This window comes from Pituophis catenifer, unplaced genomic scaffold (genome assembly GCF_029215685.1).
Source record: "Pituophis catenifer annectens isolate HBS135680 unplaced genomic scaffold, rPitCat1.0.hap2 SCAF_4, whole genome shotgun sequence".
Classification (NCBI taxonomy): Eukaryota; Metazoa; Chordata; class Lepidosauria; order Squamata; family Colubridae; genus Pituophis; species Pituophis catenifer.
The window spans coordinates 108,128,582-108,151,193 of NW_027256884.1; the positions used below are offsets into that span (position 1 = coordinate 108,128,582).

The 22,612-nt window shown below is 37.8% G+C and overlaps 2 protein-coding genes across 8 annotated transcripts in view; one reads left to right on the forward strand and one right to left on the reverse strand.

The window, feature by feature from the left end:
• Positions 1 to 8,638, reverse strand: part of PAN3 (poly(A) specific ribonuclease subunit PAN3) — a 71,919-nt gene extending 63,281 nt beyond the window's left edge. For all 7 annotated transcript variants that reach the window (XR_011600354.1, XM_070942830.1, XM_070942827.1 and 4 more), the window contains exon 1: positions 7,865 to 8,638. Coding sequence is in view for 6 of the 7 variants with exons in the window: in XM_070942830.1 (XP_070798931.1) it covers positions 7,865 to 8,309 (445 nt within the window). In the remaining variant the exon portion in view is untranslated. The remainder of the gene's footprint in view (positions 1 to 7,864) is intronic.
• Positions 8,639 to 14,329: 5,691 nt separating this feature from the next.
• Positions 14,330 to 22,612, forward strand: part of FLT3 (fms related receptor tyrosine kinase 3) — a 56,377-nt gene continuing 48,094 nt past the window's right edge. Inside the window, exons 1-2 of the mRNA XM_070943877.1 lie at positions 14,330 to 14,384; positions 20,821 to 20,942. Coding sequence (XP_070799978.1) covers positions 14,330 to 14,384; positions 20,821 to 20,942 — 177 coding nt within the window. The remainder of the gene's footprint in view (positions 14,385 to 20,820; positions 20,943 to 22,612) is intronic.

A 22,612-nucleotide genomic window follows, 5' to 3' on the forward strand; every position in this document is an offset into this window, starting at 1 on the left:
GGTCATCTAGTCCAACCCCCTGCTCACGCAAGAGATCTGTACTAGGGATTCAAACCGCTGAACTGCCGACCTATCTGATCGACAAGCTCAGAAAAGCACATTCTTCCCATTAGATGCAGACTAAAGTTTACAGCCTCTGGATGGTATATTCTGCTAATTTGTCCCTAACATTGTTCAGATATCTCAATTCCCTGGCATAGGCACTGGGATATAGTTACAGTATTTACATATCCTAATATATATGCACAGGCTTTCTAATTTGGCCTACTAATTCTATTTGCTCCTCATCTTCAGAAAGTCTTTACATTTCCAAAATTTGCCATAATTCACAGGTTTCTAAGGATTGTTGCATATGATAGACCCCCCTCTCCCTATTTTTATTTGAAAATAAAAAGTGCCTGGAACAGATCACATCTTTCACACATTCTTGTGTAGGCCATATCACTGTTGGTGCTCTCTGAGCTTGGTTGTTTTCTTGTAGACATTTCATTACCCAAACTAGGTAACATCATCAGTGCTAGGAAGGGAGCACCAAGGACCCCTCATTTCAGCCCTGAGCTACAAATATTCTCCTTTACTGGCACCACATCACTGTTGTCAGAGGTGAAAAAGTAAAATAATACAGTAATAATAATCCCTTAAGCAACAAAAACAAATCCTATTTTGTTTCTCAATCCTGGGATCTCTGGACATTTTTATAATCCTTTACTTCTGAATCACCAAGAACTCACAACTTGGAAGCTACTTCAGCCAAAATAAACCTATGGAATACTTGAGTTTAGCCAGAGCCCTTGTTAAGAGAACGTGCTACATTGCTTGTGCTTATGCTTGTGCTATATAAGGAAAACCCAGAGTAATTAAGCAGAGAGTTTCATTTTTTTTAAAAAAATGAAACACTCAATAATATGTTCTTGGGTTGAAAACATGAGTTTAGCCCAATTATTATCAATGAAGTAAAAGCAATACATGAAAAAAAAATGCTTCACTTCTACAATACCTGTTACTCTTGAAGTGTGAAGCTGGGGGGGAGGGGAGAAGACAGTGAAATAGGAAGTTCTCTTTTGTTTTTTAAACAGATTCATTTAACTAACCAACAGGCCAAATAAGAAACAAGGGAGAGCTTGCAAAAACCCTTCTCCTTATCCATCTCTCAGCATTTGGTCTTGTGGTCAAAACAACTCATAGAAGCAAAGAGATGGTGCACTCTCTTGTATGATGTTTATGGATGAAGTAAACATCTATGAGGGAAATAGTTTTCACGTGCAATCCTGTAGCCTTAGGCTGCACAATTCTATTCTATAATGCAACCTACATATAGTAGTGGGATTTATGTCTAACTAGATATAGACAGGATTATGGTGTTACTATCTCTACAAATCTTCCAAACACCAGTTAAGTGAAATCCAGATGTGCTAAATTACTATTTCTATCATCCCCAGACAACAAAAGGCGTAATGTGTCTGGAGGTCACATTATGGGAAAACTCATTTCAAAAATATTCCACAGAAAATCTGTATCTCTCATATAAGGTATGTCTATTTTTTTATTTCTGAAAATAATTGTGGAGATGTAGATAAATTTAACTATTACAGTGCTGCAAAATATGGGCCTTACTATGCCATGTAACTAGTCAGCATATGATACATATTTTCTATTTATTCTTACATTCAAGTAATTGTCTTTTCTACAGCTTATTCCAGTCATTTTTAAAGTTAGGAATTACAGGTGAAATAAATAAATGAAATACTCTTCCCCAAAATGTACAAATACGTAAGATGTTTGAAGACATGTATGTATAAACAAACCTACAAACGATGTGCCTGTTACCTTCTTACCAATGATAGGAGAAACGTAAGCTACAGTGACCCAAATGCTTGTCCATGCAGAATGATATATTACTTTACTTCCTTCACTGCTTTTTCCAGTCAGTGACATATTACGGTAGTTTAGCAGATGCCCTATCTTTTCTATTGGGATTCAAATTTCCCTGCAATCTGGCCTAAAATACATGCTTTAGATTGTCCTAACCCAATTTAAGAAATGTTACTAAGACCTTTCTATTATCTTCTTCAACTAGATATCTTAATCACATTTTCTGCATAAATCAGAAGATTAGTTTTTGCACAAACAAGATAGATGTTGTAAATATGGTCCACTGGAATGGTCTAAATTGACAATATTCAGACAAGTCAAATAGTTTGAATACTTCTGTGAAAAAATAAAATAAAATGCTTTGAGTATCTTGGCTACAAGAAACTTGTTATCAGATCCTGTTCCTTATAATCACCAAAGGGTGCAAGATTAGGTAGGCTGGCAATCCACAATGACCACTACCAGCCAGTCAATTTGCAGAAGAACTGACTAAAGGGATTTTAAAGATATATTTGAAAGTTTTCCAATAGATTATATTTAGTAGACTGGATCAAATCTCACCACTCCAGAGATTCCGATAGGAAAAATTACATCTTTAGGTAGTTAAATAAATCTTTTGTTGAGCTCAGGAGCAAATAAAGGAAATTATCTGCATTTCTTTCATTAGCACTTACTTTATCAAAGTAAAAACACTTAACACTTTAACACAGCAGATTCAGAAGAGAAGTCCAGCCAGCTAGTATGTATTACACTCTTTACTAAGGAATATTTTTATGTTTTTAAAAAATGTTAAAATCTTTCTGAAACACAACCAAATGTGAAACTTATAATGCTTGCATCAAAGTATATAATATACACAGTTCAATGGTAAATATTAAGTTGTTCTATACCCTGCAAGAAAACTACATTCCAAAAAATCCATAACAGGAACAATCATGTACTCAAAACTACAAACTGATTTCAAGTCAGAAAAAATTAACCGATCATGGACCCAGAAGGCAAGAACAAACTTCCCTCCAAAATTTTAAATATACTTTAGGTATACATCAAAGGTCAAAGAGAACAAAATACCCACTGCACATTTATGCAACCTCAAAAGCTTTAGCAACACTTTTGTGAAACGTAATACATACACACACATCTGTATTCTACTAGCAAGATACTGCACAATACACATGCAACATACATGCCTTCCTAAACTTTAGCCACAAAGTTAACCACCACATGAATTCTAACTTCCCCATAGTAAAGAAAAATCAAAAATTAGTGATAATTTAACAGGCAAACTGGCTGGCATGAAACTGCAACTGTCTTTATATTCTATCTAGCCAAGTACTTAACTGCTTTCTTCTCAACACTCGACTGCCACATCATCCCATTTCATCTAAGCCAACAGCATCAGGAATATGACTATTCCCTGCTGCTATATATTAGCTAAGTTGCACAAAAGCAGTCCAGCCGTGGGCCACAAACAGATCAACTGTCACACTTAGAATCGGCAAAACACTCAAAACAATAACACCCGGAACAAACCGTATGATTTGTTCTGACCATGAAATAAAATTCCTTCTGAGCTTGGAATATAGTCTGCTGAAAGGTGTACTTCGCTGTTTCTGACCACTCCTTTTACCGGGAGTCAAAAAAGTTGCCATAGGTTGTTGGAAAGTGGCTCTTCCTGCAAAGGAGTTATCTATCACAGCCTTGATTCTGTCAACACTATAGCTTAAGTACTTCCTTAGCAGAAGAAGCAATAGAGAGGCAGCGAAAGGAGCTAGTAGAGAAAAATAATGGCATTCATGGCTTTGCCCCCTCCACACACACATACACCAATTTCTCTTAAATCTGCTTCACTGAGTATTTGAGCAAAACCAAAATGTAGGATTAAATGTAATTATTTTATTCCGGTCTTGTTTTTTACTTAATCAGGACAGCATTTAATGATCAATTCTTCCAAAGGTCAGGGGGTTTTTTTGAGTCTTTTCCTTCCTATTATTTTATTGAACTAACTGTAATTATGGTCATAAATAAATTCTATTCCCCCGTCCTTCTACATACTTGTTTAAAATACACATACAATTGAGATATGATAGATGCATCTCAAAAAAACAGCTTTGTGAATATAATTATAGAAAGGTCCCATATGCTTTGGCAATAAGTCTACAAAATGTGATTGGCGGAGTATGACTATCATGACTAGACATCTTTTTTGAAGAACAAGACAATCCAATGCTAGACTTGAAAAACTGAGTATAGCAATATTGTGCTACAAAGTAGTGTGTGAGACTAGTCAGTCAACCCAAAAATGAAAAGCTGCCCTGCTATCTAAAACAGAGATCATCATGAGAAAAAACATTTTTCAACCTGTTGCCAGATGGAATCAATGGGACTTTTACACTAACATGCCTAGAAGCTACCAAATCAGGAAACATTGCTCTACAAAAAACAACAGGTTAAGGCATTTGTCTCATTGCTAATTATTTTTTAGCCAGCCTGTTGCATACCTGAATGTTGGAAAAATCCACCTAACAGACAGCAAGCACTCATGTTTTTAGACTCATACACACAGAGACATTTTGATACTTTGAGAGCTTTCAATTTTGTCTCAGAAACGTAACTAAAAAGGTATAGCGTAATGTGTTAATATATTTTTCTGATAAACACTTTTATAAATTTCTTGAAAATTTATTTACAAACCATGTGCTATTTAACATTCCTTTTGAATCTGCAAGTATATTGTCATCAAAACATTGAATGATTATACCAAATTTCCCCAAGCACAAAATTGAATCCAATAGGAAAAGGGACAACAGAATAGAGTATTGTGTGATTCATACTATTTTTTCATAATATAATTTTTGTAGATATCTAAGCAACAATTAATATATTGTACATGTTAAAAGCATACAATTAAATGCCCCAATTTCATATCCAGCAAACTCAAACCAGTTTTGCAATCCTTTCAAGTCCAAATTTATCCACCCATAAGGTAATCATTATCACCCGTATTACAGATGCGGTTAAGACACAATGATTCATTTAAGATCATCTAATGACTTCATAGGAGGAGCAACATTTAAAGCATGAGTGTCAAACTTGCGCTGTCACGTTGCCGTCACGTGACGTTTCGCGATGTTTTTTCCCTTCACGGAGCTGGGGTGGGTGTGGCCTGTGCCTGACGCATCCAGCCCGTGGGCCACCAGTTTGACACCCCTGATTTAAAAGATGTCCTAGTCTAACTTTATTAACTATTAACTATTAACTATTTACTACAATAATTCTATTTTTTTAATAGGTCTTTTAAACTGAAGAATCAATAGAAGAGAATACATGTAGGCCTGGATTGAATTATGGCATCTTTGATGCTCTCTTGGTTGCTTGGTTGCCTGCTTGCAGTCTTTTCATTACCCAACTAAGTAACATCAATAGTGTTAGTGTGGGTTTTCTCCTTGGTTGTTCCTTTATTAAAGGTAAAGATAAAAATTTCCCTTTTCTAGTTGTTTCAGATTCTAAGGGAGGTGCTCATCTCCATTTCTTAGCTAAGGGAGCCAGCACTGTCCAAAACATTTCCGTGGTCATGTGGTCAATATGACCTATATGCTGAGGCAATGTGGTTACCTTCCCACTGAAATGGTACCTGTTTATCTACTCACATTTGCATGCTTTCAAACTGCTAAGTGGGCAGGAGCTGAGGCAAGAATGGGAGTTCATCCCATTGCTCAGTGCTCAGGTCTCAAACCCCGGCTGTCAGGTTTCCAACTGACAAGCTCAGCATCTTTCATTGCTGAGCCATTGTGCCCCATTCTTTTATTAGAGTATTGTTTTCTGCTAGCAAGTGAACAATCAAACAGACAAACAATCAAGCAGGCAAACAATACCGTAATCAAGGAAAACCACTCCAACCAATGATGGCAGAACAAGCTACTAAATATAAGCAGGGAGGAAACCGCACTTACTAGGCCTGTTGATGTTACCTAGTCAAGTAATAAAATGTCTGCAAGAAACCAAGCCCAGAGAGCACCAAGAACTCCACAAATTGAGATATTCCAGAAATTGTAATTTTATTAGATTAACACATCTATCCTTTTCTGATTATTTGATAGCTACAATTATTTTCACATATTGTCTTTTTAAGTTTATTTTAAGAAAATTTTGACCAAAAAATTAGAGGATTTATACCAGTATTTTCTTCTGTGCACAATACACACAGGGAAATTTATTTTCATTTATTTTATTTTTATTTATTTTATTATTCATATTTCTATGCCACCCACTCTCCGAGGACTCTGGGCAGCTTACACCAAAGACAATATACTAAATAGCATATTGCCCCCAATAATCTGGGTCCTCATTTTACCCACCTCGGAAGGATGGAAGGCTGAGTCAACCTTGAGCTGGTGAGATTTGATCCGCTGATCTGCTGAACTAGCAGTCAGCTGAAGTAGCTGCAGTACTGCACCCTAACCACTGCGTCACCTCAGCTCTTTAATTTATATTAAAACTCTCTTGTTTTTACAACCAACCTATCTGGAAGTTCAAAAAAGCAGCTTTGTAGTATACATATAATAAACTCCCTTCTTTCTTTTACGGTGGGAAACTGCTCTAGATCAAAGCATTTAACAAATAAAAGTTAGAACTTGATTAGAAGTTGTAAGGAGTAAAGAAAAATAATCTACAGGAAAGTCCCTACAAGTTGTCAAAAGCTACACTTCAAAAGATATCCAACAAATGCTGTTGATTTCCCCCCCCCCACACACACACACACACACTGCTGACAATTTAGCTCTAACCTATTTTTCATCTGAAATAATCAGAAGATTCTACAATTTTCTAAGGGGGGGGGTGGAGAAAAAGAGAGACAAACCAAATCAATTTAGGCTTCCCTCAAGCAATGTTTTAGTACTGTTACTATGACTAGACATAGACCCTTGAAGGGGGAAAAATGGCAAAACCTACAGGATGGAGTTAGTAAAAGATAAGGGGGTACAGATTACACATGACTTTGGGCTGTACTTTTAAATCTCCATTCATGCCAAACAGCATGAGCATCCTTAGCCCTCATATCGCCTTTCTAGCTATATAAATTAACTAAATATTTATGTGAAAATATCTACAGACCCCTCACATCCTGGACATAAATTGTTTCAATTTCTACCCTCAAAAAGATGCTATAGAGAGCACTGCACACTAAAACAACTAGACACAAGGACAGTTCCCCCCCCATGCCATTACTCTGCTTAACAACTAATTCCCACAACAGTCAAATAATTTACTAAGACTATTACTATTCTTCTTCTCTTCCTTACTAGTATCTATCTCTTCCCCCTTATTACTATAACCATGTTGCTTGTATCTTTTCCATTTATATTGTTTTTATTTGTTTCCTAGTACAATTTGATAGCTTGTTAGTAACCTTGACTAAGTGTTGTATCTTTTTATTCTTGGTGAATGTATTTTATTCTCCTTATGTACACCGAGAGCTTATGCACCTAAGACAAAATTCCTTGTGTGCCCAATCACACTTGGCCAATAAAAAATGCTATTCTATTCTAAATAAAAAAAGCAATGCCCAGGGTATACCTACATGCACACAACCTCCACCACACCCCTTTTTTTTTTTTACTATTTCTTGACAGGCTGCCGCACGTTCACCTCCCAATCAGAATTTCCCACAGGGAAGGAGGAGAAGGGGGCCAATACTAGCAGCTTTTTCCCTTACTCCGTTCAAACGTTTTACTTTCAGCTCCGCAGGGTTCAATCCCCCCTTCAAAACCCCCAAAGGAAACAGCCCTATCAAACCACCGCCGCCCACCCTCTTCCGGAGCCATCATCTCCGAGAGACGCTTCTTAACATCTCCGCTTCCTCTGGAAGGAAGCCGCGCAGCCCAGGCCCGAGACCGGAGGCCCATATCACCCAAGCCCCGTTTCTCTTCCCCGACGCCCACCTCACCCACCCCAGTCGCCTACCGGCGGCTTTCCCTCGACCCACACTCACTGGCCAGCCGGGGTCCGTCCAGCCCGCCGCCGCCGCCTGCTCCTCCGCCTCCTCCCAGCAGCTCGGGGGGTTTCTTAGGCCCCGCTCCAGGCGCCGCTACCCCGTGTCCCGGATAGCCAGCGCTACCGCCGTGCCCCGGCGAGGCGGCCACGGCGACGGAAGGAGCAGCGGGGCCAGGAGGGAGCCCAAGCGGAAGCCCACCGAGGGCGACCGGCGGCGGAGGGCCGGGACAGGCGGCGGAAGCTCCGCCGGGCTCCTCGTGTAGAAACTGGCATTCCTCGCCGTAAAAGCACGTCTTGTCCTTGGCGTAGTAGCGGCAGAACTTGAGCTTCAGCCCGCCGGGGACCGCCGCCACCGCCGCCGGAACTCCCGGCCCGGGGGGCGGCCCTACTACCGCCGCGGCGGGAGCCACCGGAGAGGAGCAGGGGAGGCCGCCACTGTTCATGGCGGCGACGGCTGCTACAGCAGCAGCAGCAGCAGCGAGGCCGCCTCAGAAGGCACGGCCGCTGCCGGCCACCGCCGCACCATGGGAGGCAGGCGGGGAGCGGGCGCAGCAGCCGTCCCACGGCCGCCGCTGTCACTGCCGGAGTTCCGGGAACGAGGGAGGACAAGGGAGGAAAGGGGGAGGGCGCTTGTGCTTCTCTTAAAGGGGTCAAGCGAGCCCGGCGGGGGAGAAGAGGCTAATAGAGAGCCGTGAGGAAGAGGGGGGGAATCGGGGCCTTCCGTCAGGCGCTGAAGGGTCCCGGAGGCAGCGGCAACGGCGGGATTGTTTATTCCATTTTCCTCTTCCTGAGCTGTCTCCTCAATGCGCCTGCGCCACAGTGAGGCCCTCTGGGTAATCCAGGCCCGGAGGAAGCGAAGGGGCTGATGGAGGCCTGGCCCAGCTTTGGCGGGTGGGGCGGCGGCGGGTAGCCAGGGAGCGGGCTGCGTTTGGTTGCGGCAAACTCCGTCTACTTTTTTTTTGCCTTTCGCAGGCGGGAAAGAAGCGCAGCGGCTTTCCTAAACCTTTTCCTGTGTATATAAATCCTCCCGCACCGTAGAGTATATTAGAATATGCATGCCTGGAATGTTTGTATCGTGGACAGACAGACAGACAGACATTCACATAAACCGTGCCCGTCGTTTCTGTTACAGTGCAATCCACTTCGGTTTTATATGGAAATAAATCTGATGGCGAACAGTAAGGCTTGGTTGCACATAGGTTACCTCGCAATGCCATCCTGCTCAAAATTAAATGAATACTACCTGAAAGTACTATAAAAAAAAACTTTACTCCTATAGTTAGTCTGGAATATTGCTTTTGCTTGAGAACTCCCCCCCCCCACACACACACGCACAAATATGGATTTTCAAGTCACAGTTCTTACAGCAGGGATCAGTTAATTATAAAAAAAGTTTTAAAAATACGGAAGGCATAAATATAATTTTGAAAACCTGGGTAAAAAAGATTAATTTGAAAATACTCCTTTCAAATAAAGAAATGACAAGAAAAAGCTGAGTATCCTTCCCCCTGCCCCCCCCCCATTCTTTCTTGGGATACCCTTTTTCAGGCTGGTATATGTGGATTTAATTATAAATACTGTGTTTCCCTCGAAAATAAGACTCTGTCTTATATTTTTTTGAACCCTGAAATAAGTGTTTGGCCTTATTGCCATGCACTCAAAAGCCCGATTGGGCTTATTATCGGGGGATGTCTTATTTTGGGGGAAACAGGGTACTTGCCCAAGGTAGGTTGATAGCTCCTCAGGGGATTCTCAAAAAGATAATACATTTTATTTATTTATTTATTTATTTTTCAGATTTCTATACCGCCCTTCTCCTTTCAGGGCAGTGAACAGCCAAGATAAAAAACATTTATACACAAAAGTTAAAATAGATTTAAAATAATTAAATAAATTTGGTCCGTAATTTAAAACATTTAAAACATTTCAATTAAAATCCATATCAAATTTTAAAACCAACCATAAAATCAGGACAGCCCGGCTGGCCATCTTTTTGTAAAACACTGGGTTATGTACCTGATTTTTGTATAATGGATGAAAGGAATAAAGTTAGCACATGTATACAGTACTGCCTTTCTAAATGTTACATCTCAATATAATAAATATATTCATGAGGTAATATATTAATAGCAGTCCATCAAATAGATTCATTTAAATATAATTAAGGAGAACCAACAAATCAATTATACACATAATTAATAATTACCATTATTTTAGTCAGTTCAGAAACATGAAACAAACCCTTTGGAAAGAAGAATATAAAATCAATAATGATAAAACCAATTCAAAAATAAAGTATCTCCTAATAAACCACAAAGTAACCAAATATGCAGGAAAGTTCTTTAATTACATTAATGTTTGTCATCCTCAAGTTCCAAAGTACTGAATAAAAGGAAAAAAAATTACTGAAATACAATTCTTAATGTTTCAACTGTCATTTTTCATTGATCTGTTGCTGTTACAAATGTTATAGCTATGAAATCAACAGAAAAGCAATATTGTCCCAGGAAGAAGCATTTTTTTTTCTATTTATTGTTTGCAACCTGACTGAACCTAAATGAATACATCAGATGTCCAGATTGGGTAGGCTTAGAAAATCAATTTAAGTTTGAGCAAAACAATAAAATTATTTATTTGTTAATTTGTTTTTGAGAATTTTTGTGACCGCACACTCACTCTCAGTGACCTTGGGAACTTACAAAAATAAAATACAATATTCAACCAGTAAAACAATCACCACCTACTCTCTGACAATAGCAATCAATCAGATAAGTCACTTGATGGACTCCATCCAACTCAGTTCCCCAGGCCCATTGACAAAACCAGGTCTTTAGGGCATCGTGAAAGTGTGTCAAAGTAGGGGCCAATCTAATCTTCGCAGGGATGATGTTCCAAAGGGAGGGAGCCACCTCGGAGAAGGCCTATCTTCTGGGTCCTACCAGATATATCTCCTTGGGAGATCCACAACATTCACTGCCTTCCGCTCTGGTGGGGCAGGTGTATGTAACTGGGAGAAGACAGCCGTTCAGAGAACCTGGAAACTCCCAGCAGTCCACCCCTGGGTACCTGTTGTATTTGACTTTTTAGATGTTGATTGGGGTGTTGATGGCTGGTTATTAAATTGTTGGCTGTTGTTTGTTGTTTGCTTTTGCTGCCAAGCCCTCACCTCCTAAATATTTAATAAGGTGGGGGTAAATCAACAAATAAGCACTCTTATTGACTGACAAAGGGCCCATTTCCCAGGCTTAATCACTTCCCTGGCTGTTTTTCTGCCTGCTTGTCCAACAATCTTAGTAAGTGTGAAATTAAATGTATGTCCTTGTTCATTGCAATGCGAGGTTACCAATGAGTTCGGGTCTCCTCGTCTGACCTTGTTTGTGTTCTTGCAAACTGGTGGTCAGCATCTTCCCCGTCTATCCTACATAGTCACAGGGGCAATCCATGCAGGGAATCCGATAGATTAAATTGGAAGTATCTCTCACCTCCAAGCAATCTTTACAATGCATAATTTGTCCTCATATGGTAGCCTCTGGGAGGTGTGCAATGCCCTCTTGCAGATCTCAGAAGCTGCGTTCTACAGCTTCCAAAATGTTTTTTTTTTTAAATGTATGGCAGGGTATATTATGTGATTGGTCTTGTACCTTGTTTCTTCCTTTCTCTCCCCACCATGTTGCACAGGCATCTTGTGACATATGGTTGCAGGTACCCATTCGGCCTGAATTGTTCACATAGGTAGCTGCTCTCCAGCTGTTTGGTTTGCTGGGTACTACCATATAGTGTTCTGATACAACTCTTTTTGTGTGACAGTGGGTGGTTGCTATTGAAATTCAGAATGTGTGGCGAGTTGGTGTGGCGATAAACTGCTTGTTGATCGAAAGGTCGGCAGTTCAGTGATTCGAATCCCTAGTGCTGCATAATGGGGTGAGTTCCCGTTACTTGTTCCAGCTTCTGCCAACCTAGCAGTTCGAAAGCACATAAAAAATGCAAGTAGAAAAATACTTTGGTGGGAAAGTAACAGCATTCCGTACACCTTTGGCATTTAGTCATGCCGGCCACATGACCACGGAGACATCTTCGGACAGCGCTGGCTCTTTGGCTTTGAAACGGAGATGAGCACCGCCCCCTAGAGTCGGGAACGACTAGCACATATGTGCGAGGGGAACCTTTACCTTTAGGCATCCATCTTTTTCTCTGTTGACAAGTACACCTAAAAATAGTAATTGTATGTCTTGGAAGATGGAGTTCAGTATGGTATGAAATTCTTTCTGTGCATTTCTCTTGATGTTGACAAATGTGACATCCAGGTAGCGGCACCAAAATTTAGGTGTGTAGTTCTGAAATGCAGTGTTCTAGTTCACTGTTTCTGCAATGATTCCTGATATTGGGAATCCCATGGGTGTCAGCCTTGGTCATACCGTGCCATGTCATACTGTGAAGTGCAGGAAAAAAAATTTATTTATATAAATTTATATAAATATTTTTGTGCAGATTTGGCCCTAAAATTCTTCTTCCCCATTACTTACTAAAGAGAAAGCTCAATGTGAAAAAATGTACAGGTGCACTTTGAAATAACTAACTCAAAACAATTGTCCATAGTAATTAAAACTGTTTCATGAGAAAACAGATATTCAAATAATCATCATCAGAGAACAGCATAGATATGGTGGGTTCCTCCTGGTTCGCCCGAGCCAGTAGTGGTGATGATATGACGTCACTGAACCAGTTCTCTTTGTTTGGGAGCTGGGCCCTCCCGCATTATTCTTACCTTTTATTTGGCCCCGCCCCCAATCTATTCACTGCCTCCCGAGTCCCAGCTGATCGGCTAGAAGGAAAAAAACTGTTTAAACTCTTGTCATGGGGCTTCAAAGGGCCACCCTACAGCTGATCAGTGTTAAAAGGCAGTGTGGTGGTAGACCGGTGCTTCCAAGAACAAATGAGTAGACTGGTACAGCTCTGCAAGCAGTTAAAAGCCTGGTAGACCAGTACCTCTGCTAAATCCTAAAGAATTGCCACATGACCATCAAACCATGCCCACAAAATAAGCCATGCCCACAAAACCGGTAGTAAAAAATTTTAGAATCCACCCCGATGCTTATATATCCTTTATTCAATTGAAGACTTCCAGATGTGTGTGCGACTAGTCAAGATTTTTAGTCAGCAAGCTGGGTGATGGTACCAAGAATTATAGTTCCAGAAACAACTTGAAGAGTTTCAGATTATTGTTGCCTGGTTCAACATCCTGTAAGATCAGGACATTGCCATGGTTGCATTTTTAAAAAATTCCACAACAGAAAAACAAGAGTTAATGGGTGAGACTTTGAAGAAGTTGAAAGGCGAAATTAATTAATTAATTTCTAGAAGGTTAGAACATCCATATATCCCCAATATGTCACACACACATACGCCCCATTACACATGTACATGCACAGACACACAGAGAGCATAGGTACTTTGAAAATCATTGATAGTTCTAGGAAGGTGCATGATTTATAGAATAAGCTAGAAATGGCTGGAATCATATATCATTTCAACCTCAGACCAAACAAACCACATTGTTGCCTTAGTGCAATAAGTGAATTTAATCATTATCTTTCCTAGCTTTCTGAGTGTTTGGGAAGGCCATAAAGGGTTTCTGGGACAGAAAGTTCTCAAACCTGGAAGATGATATTTTATGGTGTGATACATGTTGACATGCAAGACATCCCAAACTGGCTTTTAAAAAGAATCACAACCTTTCAAATTACTTACTTAAAAATTAGTAAGTTTGACTCTATTTTTTTCTGGTATATCCTAAGAATTTTAAATGCTCTGTTTCCCTTCCTAGCATCATTGAATCTAATGTTGAACTAATAACATATGTTTTGTTTGCAATTACTATTTCCTTCTTTTAGTGATTGGTGATTGGTGTTTGAAGGGGGAAAAAACCCTCACTATTTGATTAGGTTTCTAAAATGCAGCTCAGTAAACCTGATTATTCTAATGTCTGAGAGCCCTCTACTGGAGTATGGATTTAGCACAACAAACTTGTTCCTAAAAAGAACTATGCCTGTATGGTTAATTCTTAAACAGTGAATATTTATTGAAATAAAAGGGGAGGGTACTGAAAAAATAAAAACACCAAGCAGCTTTAAAGAATTTTCTGTGGGAATCAAAACTTTTCATCCTCACAAAAATGATAGGAAAAGAATATATTGAATACTATAGAAAGATATTGTTCACTTTGCTGGAGGTTAACATCAACTGTTGTAGGGGTTTTGTTTGATCTGCTGTTATCATTATTATTATTATTATTATTTTGTTGCAGGAACAGCCCCAAAACTCCTCCTCAAAAAGAAGAAGTGGTTTACAGTCGAGAGGCTGAGTGGTTGTGATGGATTCCCGAGAGAACCACCTGCACATACAGAGTGTGAGCTCTTGAAATAACATTTCACTCAAGCACGGAACTCTTGCACCAACAGCTGCAATGAGACGGCAACACTTCAGTATTTTAGTAACTAAAAGTCAGCTGCAGATGCTTGGTAAGTGTACCCACTGACATCTGCATTCATAGCTCTTCTTGCCTTGCTGATCCAAATTTTCCTCCTCTTCCTATAGTTTTGTCCTACACCTTTTTCTCTATTTAGTGTCACCTCTGATTTTTTTTTCATGCCTCATTTCTCTTCATTTCTGTTTGATTTTGTCCCATGCATCTTTGGTTTTGGTGTTCTTTTTTTGCCCTTTTCCTGTTTCTCCTTCCTAACAGAACAGGCTGCTTGTATGAAGGTTCAGAAGTGTCTGGAGGATGGGTAACAATTGTTAATGGATTTAAAATAAGCAAGGAGAAAGGTTTTTTAGATCAGTTTTTTTCTGATCTGAGAGATTTGAAAACTACTGCAAAGGTCAGAGAGCCAAATGTAAATGAAACCTTTTCTTAGAATAGAGTAGATGTTAGCCAAATTACAATCAATATATCTTGATAAAGTAATGAGTGTGGATCTTTATTAAAAGGATGGTTATTGTGTTGATGGATATATATTTTGCTTAGCTATTACTAAAACTTTGGCTACCAGTTCACCGAATAGGTTATATGGTGAAATTGTATTCATAAAACTGTGAAACCATATTTTTAATACTTTTTTATCTTACCTTTTTATATAATTGAACAAAGGACAAAGCTTATATTTCAGTTTCTGTGTATCTTGCCTAATATGTTTACTATTATTCATATCTATACTTAAAAGAAAACCATGAGTACAGTAAGCTCTAAAATGAATCCACAGCATAATTAAGCTCTTTTTTATCTTTCTTACAAGGAACTAGTTTGGTAATATCAGGAACTTAATTTTGCTTGTTTATATCTTTTAATCTTGTTAGCAAGAAAGTAGTATAATTGTGTTTTTCAAGATTTAGATAAATGTATTTGCCTCTAGGGCTGAAATGGTGTTCTTGGTAATAACAGAATAAGTGACATGATTTATAAGAGCTCATTCTTAATATATTCTCTTTTATGCCATTATTTGCTGATCCACATGATTATGTCTTTGGTTAAGAACCTTTGGTTCTTAATTCGCATGGTTCAGCCATTCTACAATAATACAACAGCATATTCCCATCAGCTCTTATATGCTGAATTCTAAAATTGTCAAGGTTTGATTTATGATTTCTCATACAACACAGCCGTGAGTACATCTGGTCCATGGAGTTCAATGGGATATATTCACCTGCAAGCATGCTTAGAATCCCCACTGAACTTTGATCTGTCTAGTCTGAAATAAATCTTATTGAAATAAAATCTGTTTTTCTGTTTGATAACCCAAAAGTCCAATCAAAATGTTGGGGAAAACTGCAGCAGGAGCAGCATTTCCTACTACAATATATTGTAGTAAATATAATAAAATATAATATTAGTAAATAATAAATATAATAAAAATAAAATTCAGCTCTTTTTGTAGTTGCTCTTTTTTATATGTATTGTAAATTCAAATATTCAAGCTCACTATTTTACTTATTTGTCTTGTAATTTAAGTAATTTTTCTCCCCGTGTTGATTTTGGCAGCTTATTTTAAACTAAATGTAAAATATGTTTGAGAATTAAAATGCTATAAATTGTGCAATTTCCTTTATTCTTGGTTGTGTTTATACAGTTTCATATCTAGGTCTTCAGTTTCACAAGTATTTATGTGCTTTAATTTCTGTTCTGTTCTCAGTAAAAGTTGGATTCATCCATTATAAAAAGCCAAGGTACTTATTTGGGGCTTAGTGTAATGTATAAAATGAACAGCTTTTTGAATCTATGGTTTATTACTGGTCTACTTTTTACATTCCATCCTGCATATTATACTAAATGATACAGCAAATACACTGGCAAACCTATCAGAGTGCCAGAAAAGCACATGATTAATGAGTTGTTTGTGTCTTGATTAGCCAGTCTTAGAATTATATGCAGATGCCCCATAATCATTCTAAGATATGATTTGCTTAACCATGATTCATGAAATAAGCTGAAGTTTATTGGGTTCATACATTATAACGAGGTACAGTTGATGGTTTATAAACCACAATGGCTGAGTGTGCAAAGCCAAGATGAATCAAATTAGTGCAATGTTGATCTCTGCTATAATGTTATAATCCTAATTGTTCCATGGTTAAAGCTCATTGTGAGTCTTATCATCATAAAGTTCTTTATTTCATTATTGAGCTCAGTCCTTTGCCTAACTTATAAAGGGAAAGACTCTGTCAGGTTTAACTGGACTCCCAATAATTACATGAATAGGTCCAGAGCTGGATTTTTTTTTTTTTTTTTTGGTCAATAGCATAAAAGTACAGTACTAGGAATAGAAGCATGAAGTACTGTATAGAAGCAGTTGTTTATTGCTTTCTTCCAGGATTTTTTCCTTCTTTTTTCTTTTTGTTTTTTACTTGTCGGTTTAGTTTACAATCTGGAATTTCAAGGTGGTATCTCATTCGAGTGTATGAATGAGTATATAGTATATGAATGAGTATATGTTTAGCTTTTTTTTTTTAGATAAACCAATATTCACTTGGTACCAACAGCCTTTGCTTAGCGTAATAATCCATAAGTGGCAAGCCAGTTCTTAACTTCTCTTTGAATGTACAAAGGATAACCTATCACTTCCCAATATATATTGATAGATATAGATATATATAGTAGATAAACAGAAGGAAAAGAAAAAGGGAGGGAAAGAATAAACTCAGACACATAAATGTGTTTTACAATTTTCTAATATTCCAATATATAATTATACTATATCATTTAAAATCCTAAAAAACACGATTAAATTCGATGCAAAATATAGTTGTCAAAAACAACAAAAATGTAAATCATAAAATCATAAAGTGCAATAAACCATTTTTAAATTACTATTAATAAACAAAAAGAAAAGGGGGAAAAGAATAATAATCAATAAAAACATTATTAAGAAACCACTTTTCAAGTATATCCTTTCTTCCCATTGTGCCTCAAATATACCGTAAATTACAATCAATATATTTGTAAGCATTAGGTTTCTAATTTCTTGTCTGGTCCTTTTATCTATTTTTTCCTTAGACATTGTATTTAAATATCTTAAGTTTGCGTTGCTGTGTAATATACTGTACAGTATTTATGAGAGTTATTTTTATTTGAATTTGTTCAGCTTCTGTTGTTCTGAATGCGTACTAATTTTTTGCTATTGCTGTGTATTCTCCATGTTTAGTGATTGGTTTAGTTATTGAGCTACTCTGAGCATTGTTTTTCTTAGTAAGTTTTATAGAATAGAATAGAACAGAACAGAACAGAACAGAACAGAACAGAACAGAACAGAACAGAACAGAATAGAATTCTTTATTGGCCAAGTGTAATTGGACACACAAGGAATTTGTCTTGGTGCAAATTGCAAAAGAATCATAATGTATAACACTTAATGATAGTCATAGGGAACAAATAAGCAATCAATTCATATTAGGAAACAGTCAATATAAATCTTAAGGATACCAGCAACAAGGTTACAGTCATACAGTCATAAGTGGTTAGGAGTTGGGTGATAGGAATGATGAGAAGATTAATAGTAATGCAGACTTAATAACTAGTTTGACAGTGTTGAGGGAATTATTTGTTTAGCAGAGTGATGGTGTTTGGGAAAAAACTGTTCTTGTGTCTAGTTGTTCTGGTGTGCAGTGCTCTATAGCGTCGTTTTGAGGGTAGGAGTTGAAACAGTTTATGTCCAGGATGCAAGGGGTCTGTAAATATTTTCACAGCCCTCTTTTTGACTCGTGTACTATACAGGTCCTCATTGGAAGGCAGGTTGGTAGTAATTGTTTTTTTCTGCAGTTTTAATTATCCTAAAATTTCCTAAAATGAACTTGAGCTAATACAGTTAATATGAGAAAGGTCCACCAATTAACACTTCTTTTTAAAAGAAGTAGTATTTCTCAATTGTTTATCTGTATGAAGTCCGCCTATCTTAAGTTCCTACTATACAAAAAGTATTACCTTCTAAGTCAACCTGCATACGGTACATTAGTGGCCAAAGTTACATTGTTCCTAGTGACAAAATTATAGCTGTGTTAAGCCTATGAAAAAATACCTCCAAATCCAAAATGAATAAAATCATTAAGACCCAATGAACAAGTCACAAAAATTATGCATAAATTCTCCAAGTCTCCAATCCAAAACTTAACCCAGATTCTTCAGACATAGATTTGTAATTCAGAGTAAGCCTCAAATATCAGAATGAATGCATTAATCAGGGATGAATGATGTTGGTGAAATCTCATTTAACCTTCCATAATAACACACACAAAAATAGCTGACAACCCCATCTCTGAAACATAAACACTATTAATCCCAAATTTGAACTAAATGTTTATCTAGCATCAGATCTCAAATAAATAGCTGCTAAATTGGTTTAATTTTTTTTTTTTTTACATTTATCAGTCTCTCTTTTATCCCATACAACTTCTAACTGAAAGACTGTTCTATGCCATGTTAAACAAATGCATTCCCTGTTTTTTAAAGTATTGTCTAATTTCAGTCCTATGCTAGATAATCCTTTGGGGACTATTTTTATTTATATCTCTTCTCAACCTAGTCTAATATTGGCAACCACAGCTGCAGTCTTGCATACTGGAAATAGAGACTAGTGCAGGAATGTATCATCATTTTGTGGTTGTTTTTTTGATCAATCACATTAGCCGTTTTCTATTCCTATTTGTCATTCAATTTTTATTCCATTTCTGAGACAAAAACAGAATTACAGAATAACTGAATTGGAAGGGACCTTAGAGGTCTTCTAGTCCAATCTCCTGCTCAAGCAGGAAACCCTGTACCAATTCAGACAAATGGTTGTAGAATCTCTTCCTAAAAAACCTCCAGTGTTGCAGCATCTACAACTTTTGGAGGAAAGTTGTTCCACTGATTAATTGTTCTAATTGTCAGGAAATTTCTCCTTAGTTCTAGGTTGGTTGTCTCCTTGATTAGTTGCCAAAATTTGGCTTCCAGTTTTGGTGCTATATTTCATTAAGAATATTTGCAATTACTTTCAGCTGAAAAACTAACTTCCCAATACTTTTATATTCCTCTGCATCTCATTTTAATTTTGACCATAAAGATTAATAAAATACTGGCTGGAAAAGAGACTTGAATGTTTAAAATTGAATTGTTCCCTTATTCATTGTGCTTTGTGTTTGTAATGACTTTTATTACTCTTAGTTTAATTACTGTGTTCTGTATTCACAATGAAGGCTGACTTATCTTTTATCAAATCTACTGCTTCAACATTGACACTTATATTTTATTCATCCAGGCTGAAACACCATATTATATACATATTCTATCTTATGAAATGGTCAAGTTTTCCATTGATTCTGGCTTTCTGCCAGCCAAGGAGACATTTCCAAAATGTTAAATTCCACTCCAGTCAGTGGCCAATACACAAAGTAGGATTGACATTCGTGGCATCTATAATTAAGTGAGTAACATTAGAGAGATAGAATGGTAGTGATATATAGATATTGGCTGAGTAATCTTCAGCATCTTCAAAAATGATCTAAATGAGGGGATAGAAGCGGAACTTATCAGATTTTCAGATGGCACCAAGCTGGGGGGAATAGCTAACATTTAGAAGATAGACTCAAAATTCAGAAGCATCTTGACAGACTTGAACACTCTGTTCTGGTCACCACAATGCAAAAAAGATATTGAGACCCTAGCAGTGGTTCTCAACCTGTGGGTCGCGACCCCTTTGGGGGTCGAACAATCCTTTCACAACGGTCGCCTAAGACCATCGGAAAACACATATTTTCAATGGTTTTAGGAATAATTTTATGGTTGGGGGTCACCACAACATGAGGAACTGTATTAAAGGGTCATGGCATTAGGAAGGTTGAGAACCACTGCCCTAGAGTGAGTGAAGAGAAGAACAAAAAGATAAGGAAGCTGAACCATATGATGAAAAATTGAGGGACTTAGGTATGCCTAATTTACCAAAAAGAGGGATGATATGATAGCAGTCTTCTAGTACTTGAGGGGTTATCACAGAGAAGAGGGAGTTGACCTATTCTCCAAAGTACCTAGGACAAGAAGTATTGGGTGGAAAATAATTAAAGACAGATCCAGCCTAGAACTTAGGATAAATTTCCTGACATTGAGAACAATTAATCAGTGGAATGGCTTACCTCCTGAAGTTGTGGCTTGTCATCATTGGAGATTTTCAAGAAGAGACCAGACAGCCACTTGTCCAGCATGGTATAGGGTCTCCTGCTTAAGTAAGGGGTTTGAGTAAAAGACCTCCAAAGTCTCTTCCAATCCTATTATGCTGTTTTATGTTCTATCTATTTTATTAATGAGAAGCGTACTAGTTGAGAGGTACAAATGAATGGGGAAAAAGGATAGTGGGATGAAAAAAACACCACAATATATTCAGCATGTTTACGTTTTGATTTCATTGTACATTTTTTTGTTTTCCTTTTTGGCAGCTCTGATTCTTACAGTGACATCCACTGTTGTGATAAGCCAAACTACATTTGAGATAACTTGCTTTTTAATCAAACAACACAACAATGCTTCGAGAAATTGGGATTCTTCACCTTCTCTCAAGGTAAAGGAAAATTAGAGTATAAAAATATTGAATGTACCAAAGTCTATCACATCATACTGAAGACAGAGTGTTATGGAATATAATATAACATTCTCTACTATTTTTTACAGTGTGAAACAAGTTTAAGCTCCATTTGAAGCTATCTGGTGGGCATTGCAAGGAATATCTGTAATTAATGAATTGAAATCATATATGATTTCCATTCATTAATTACAGACATTCCTTCCTGCTTTCATGTATGTTGGACTTACCACCATCCAGTTTCACTTATCCTGGCTTCTAGCATTATGAGCAAAGGATATGTCTTCTTCCTCTCTACTTTCTCCATAGAGTACATATCTTCCTCACCCACTCAGTCAATTATTCAGTAAGCCAAAGAGTCTCAGCTTTCAATTTTTCTTCGTTGTGAAGATCATGCAATCCTTCAATATTTTCATTGCCTATTCCTGCACCTTTCCCAGATGAAATACAATCCTCAACGTACAACTGAGCCCAAAATTTCCATTGCTAAGTAAGGCAGTTGTTAAATAGGTTTTGCACCATTTTACAACCTTTTTGCCACAGTTGCTAAGCAAATCACTGCAGCTGTTAAGTGAATCTGGCCTCTCTGATTGACTTTGCTTGTCAGAAGCCTGCTGGGAAGATTACAAATGGTGAACACATGACCCCAGGACAGTGCAACGGGGTCATGTTATGATGGTGTCATAAATACATACCAGTTGCCAAGCACCTGAATTTTGATCCTGTGACCATGGGAATGCTATAATGGTCATAAGTAGGCAATAAGTCACTTTTTTAATGCCATTGTAACTTCAAACAGTCACTAAAACAAATAATTGTAAGTCAAGGTCTACTCTGTAATCCGAATTTCTTTGTGGACTCTACCTTCTTGAGGCTTGGGTATAAATGCTGTTTTAAAATGTCTTGGGTGATGTCTTCTTCTGCCACCAGCTTTTCTCTGTGCCTTCTGGCTTCCAAACCCACCAAAGCAATTTCACAAATACCAACTCCATACAAAGGCCATTTGCCACCAGTAGATTCCGTTCCACCTGTTGGCCTTTCTAGCTGGCCCATGGCTCTGACACAGAAGATGCTGAGACAAACGATTAATGGGAGAGGCAATTGCCACCGTGCTAACTCTTGATTCTCTCCTCTCACGGTAATTGGTGTAATGAATAAATATTCAAATTGTCAGGCTTCACAACCTGGGTTTGGGAGTAAATCCTAGGCTTCCTGATCTTTCACAACCTACTCTGCAGTTTGGCTAAAAACTTATGGGCAGGGCTCAATTAGATTTGAATTTTTACTACAGACAAGAATGAAGTCATACACAATAGTTGATTGCCCATTGCTAATGCAAAATTTTCAGAAATATATACACACTCAAGATTTTAACAATTCCCTTCCCTTCCAAGTGAATTGAAACTTGGTGGGATGATTGGTGGCTTTGAAGCCAGAAGAGTTGTACATTTACCTAATTACCATCTATGGCTTGAGATCTGCTAGTCCTCACCTCATCTCTTTCAAAAGACTTATTTCTTTGCTAACTTATAAATAATGGTTCTGCATTTTCCCTTACCCATTGCTTTTCACTGCTCTTTTTCTGTGAATGGAGCTCAAGCGATGATGGATGTTGCTACTACCTGTCAAAGTATTATAAAACTGGATGT